The sequence below is a fragment of the Cibotium barometz genome, chromosome 1 (assembly GCF_041138505.1).
Source record: "Cibotium barometz isolate CiBa-2024 chromosome 1, ASM4113850v1, whole genome shotgun sequence".
NCBI classification, from domain to species: Eukaryota; Viridiplantae; Streptophyta; class Polypodiopsida; order Cyatheales; family Cibotiaceae; genus Cibotium; species Cibotium barometz.
Genome location: NC_141046.1, coordinates 76776810 through 76780187, shown reverse-complemented (window position 1 = coordinate 76780187; position 3378 = coordinate 76776810). Strand labels below are relative to the sequence as shown.

General features: G+C 44.2%; 1 protein-coding gene across 1 annotated transcript; it reads right to left on the bottom strand.

Annotated features, from left to right (window-relative positions):
• Positions 1 to 1577: 1577 nt before the first annotated feature.
• LOC147642443 (protein C-terminal S-isoprenylcysteine carboxyl O-methyltransferase) lies at positions 1578 to 3137 on the bottom strand. The gene has a single exon (XM_086806564.1). The coding sequence runs from the start codon at positions 3081 to 3083 to the stop codon at positions 1872 to 1874; it is 1212 nt and encodes a 403-aa protein (XP_086662690.1). The 5' UTR covers positions 3084 to 3137; the 3' UTR covers positions 1578 to 1871.
• Positions 3138 to 3378: the final 241 nt, after the last annotated feature.

Below are 3378 nucleotides of genomic sequence, written 5' to 3'. Positions count from 1 at the left end.
GTGGTCTGGTTTTCGTTTTTATTGTTGATGTATAATTGCTCATTCCAAGGTTCTTTGCATGAGGTAAAACTGAGAATTCCAAGGTTGTTTGCATGAGGTAAAGGTGAGAGGTTGAGATGTGGACGGATATAGTGGTAAAACTAGGTGTCCAACAATGATAAATTTGGATCTATATGACGTGTGAAAGTGAAATACTCTGCCTATGTGTGACAGAGAGGGGGGGAGAGAGAGGAGAACTTGCTTACAAACTAGAGTAATACAGAAGTACATGCTATGCTTAACAAGGTGCTAAAGGCACACTATCGTACCGTAGAAAGGCAGTTTAAGGGAAAATAGACTGAACAAAAGTGCAACTCGGGGACTGGTGAGGAGCCAGTTTTCCTGATATTATTTCACATTTGACGCATGCTACATGTCCTGTATTATGAGGGCGGTCCAGATAGTCAGGAAACCCAGAGGGCTACAACAGTGGATAAAGTGACCAGATCAATTTTGTATCCCCTGCCTGATAAAATCCCTTGAGGGCCTGGCTGATGGGTAGTTACAAAAACGTGAAGTGGCTAACGCATTGCGTCATGACCTAAGGCAAGAAGGCTGTAACGAGGCAACACTACATGGGGCAACCTTGAGGACATGAGACTCTACTCATTGTGCCTCAGACCATTCAGATTCACAAGCCTACCCCATCCATTCAAGCATGCTGTATTAACATTTGGGGGGGGGGGAAGATCGTTTACTCCGAAACTTGTTTCATACACCAATGCCCATATGAAACTTTGAAACATTTCAAACCTTCTTTTCAAGTTATTTTTCGACACTTTTTTTCAGACTTTGGCTACATTGAGAGCACATCTGGAATACAAATCATGAATTTATCTTCAATCACCTATCTTGGGCCAGCTGCCGAGGCCCAGCTGGCATCTCTCAAACCTTGCTAGTTTCACAAGTTTTAAAGACTAAAGATATGCACATAGTGTATGTTTTGACATTCTACAAGCTCTACCAAGTATACCAAAGACAAATCTTGCATTTTCTGACATGTCCCGCCCCCCAACAAAAAAAAACAAAAAAAAACTTCTGTAAGACGTTTATGAAACTTCCCGAGTTTGTATGGAACATTTTTGAAACACGTCCTTTAACAACTACGGTTTACTCTTGGATTTTAAGACATGACATTTCGCTATGAAGCAAGTGTCAACTCCCTGTACAGCATAAACTGAGAACTACAATGTAGCTACCCAGATTACCAGTAGGTGCAGGTTAATGTATAACACATCTTAGTGTTCAAACCTTTATACCTAACCCATGCTTTCAATCAAAAGAACCAAATTGGAATCTTGGCACTCATTGCATCTTGATTCATTGCTATTGCCCAACCCTACACTCTTTAGACCACACAAGCACATTAAAAGACTTGAATTCCATTTTCAGTTTCACCCGCGAAAAGGCACACGTGCACACTCACAATAGCATACACTTTGTGTGACTAATGTTCTCTTATGCAGAGCAAGTTCCATGCTTGTCTCTCAATGGCACATACCTATTGCAGCTTATGCATAGAAAAAGATCGTCATGTATCACTAAGAACAAACCACATGTAAAGTCATGGCATTAGACATGGACGCTTCTGAGCTTAGGCTTTGAGAAAGAAAGCCCTTTGTAGCATAGATAAAAATTTAGGCAATAAACATGAGGCTTGATAACAACACAACAAGACAAAACTTTGTTCCTGGTCCTAAGCAACATGTGAAGGGACTAACACATTTAATCTTCTGATACAAAAAAACTGCATTTACACTAACTAGGATAGGTAAGCATAATGCACAATTTCAAAATCTGTGTGAGCTTTGTTCCAAAGACACTCCCATATTTTAATACAGAAACGGAAAATACTTGTATTTGACTTTCTCTCTATATGCCGTGTATTGTTGTTCCCTGAAAGCTTCCTCAAGCAATGTTTCCTCCAGCCTCACACGCTGTTCATAGTAGAGCAAACAAGCCAATATCAAAAAAGCCATGCTCCAGTATGCCCGCAGGGCCACGCAATACCCGGCAAAGAGGAGAATGTAGCTAGCATATATAGGATGCCGGACGAATCTGTAAGGCCCAAAAATCACTAGGGTGGTTGGCTTCACAAGCCGGTCAAAATATTTGCCTAAGAAGTATGTTGCACTGTAATGCAGGGCAAGGGCAAGGGCGATGATGGCAACGGCAATGCGGCTTGGCCATTGCCAATTCCAGGTATAGTAAAGGTGAGGTCCTTGGAAGGCTGCAAGCCAGTGACCTCCCACAACGGCTAGGACAAAGGCGATCTGAGCTAGTCTGGAAGGTGAGCTAGACCACTGCTTGTCTTCGGACTTAGGGCTAAGTTCACCATATCTACGAAGCCTGATGAGGGCAGAGATGAGGAAAAAATACATATAAACAAAGAAAAGGGTGAGGGGCCAACCTTCGACATAGCCGTGGCGAAGCCCTAATGGGACGAGGATTAGCCATGTGAGGGCACCAGCCAGAATGAAGACCTGATCGCGTTCCTTTGTTTTCTTGGTTTTGCTTTTGTTGAACTGTGTCGGCAAGGCGGCAAAGAGGGACCATAACCCTAGAACAACCGCTGCAGGCAGAGGCCAGACCACCAGGAGCCAGCTGCAGTATGTCCAGATGGCTGGATTGAAGAAAATTCTGTAAACAGCCCTTCCAGCCGTTAGGGCAAGGGCCGCCATAGCCGTCCACTTGATGGCTACCACAGGCGTTAACCTTCGTAGAGCCGATAGAGGTCCTTCTTCTTCTTCGTCCATCGCCATGGATGCTTCAGGTGCAAAGGAGGCCTTCTGCTGCCCCACTCTTCCATCGCCATGGATGCTCACCTCTACCTTCGCCAAACCGCTTGCCCTCCTGTTCTGCACAAATGATGATGATGATGAGGGTTTTGTTGTGGAGATTACAAAGGGAAAGGGGTAGCTGCGCACATTGTTGCAGGAAATTGTGCAAGGCCATCGCCACGTGCTGAGAGAGTAAAATGTTGGTCGTATTGGGCCGCTTCCTGTGTGGAGAGCAGGCCTGAAGGTCGCAGCAGCCATGACCATAGCCTCCACTACCTATCCACAAATTGATTCAGGGTTTTAGGGGACACACTTTGAACGCCCGGGCGAGTTTGGATCCTCCAATGGAAGGGCGTTTCACACCTATACGGACGGACGAGGGAGCACGGTATTTTAGTCCAGGCCAACCTTTTTTTGCAAGGAAAGGGTGAACTTTGTATTAATATATATAATTGAGATACAAAAGAGAAAAAGGTGTTTGATAAGATGTGATCACGATTATCAAACTGAATCTTAACAGCATCTAGCATTTGGTTACTAGAAGGGTGGGTGAAAATAT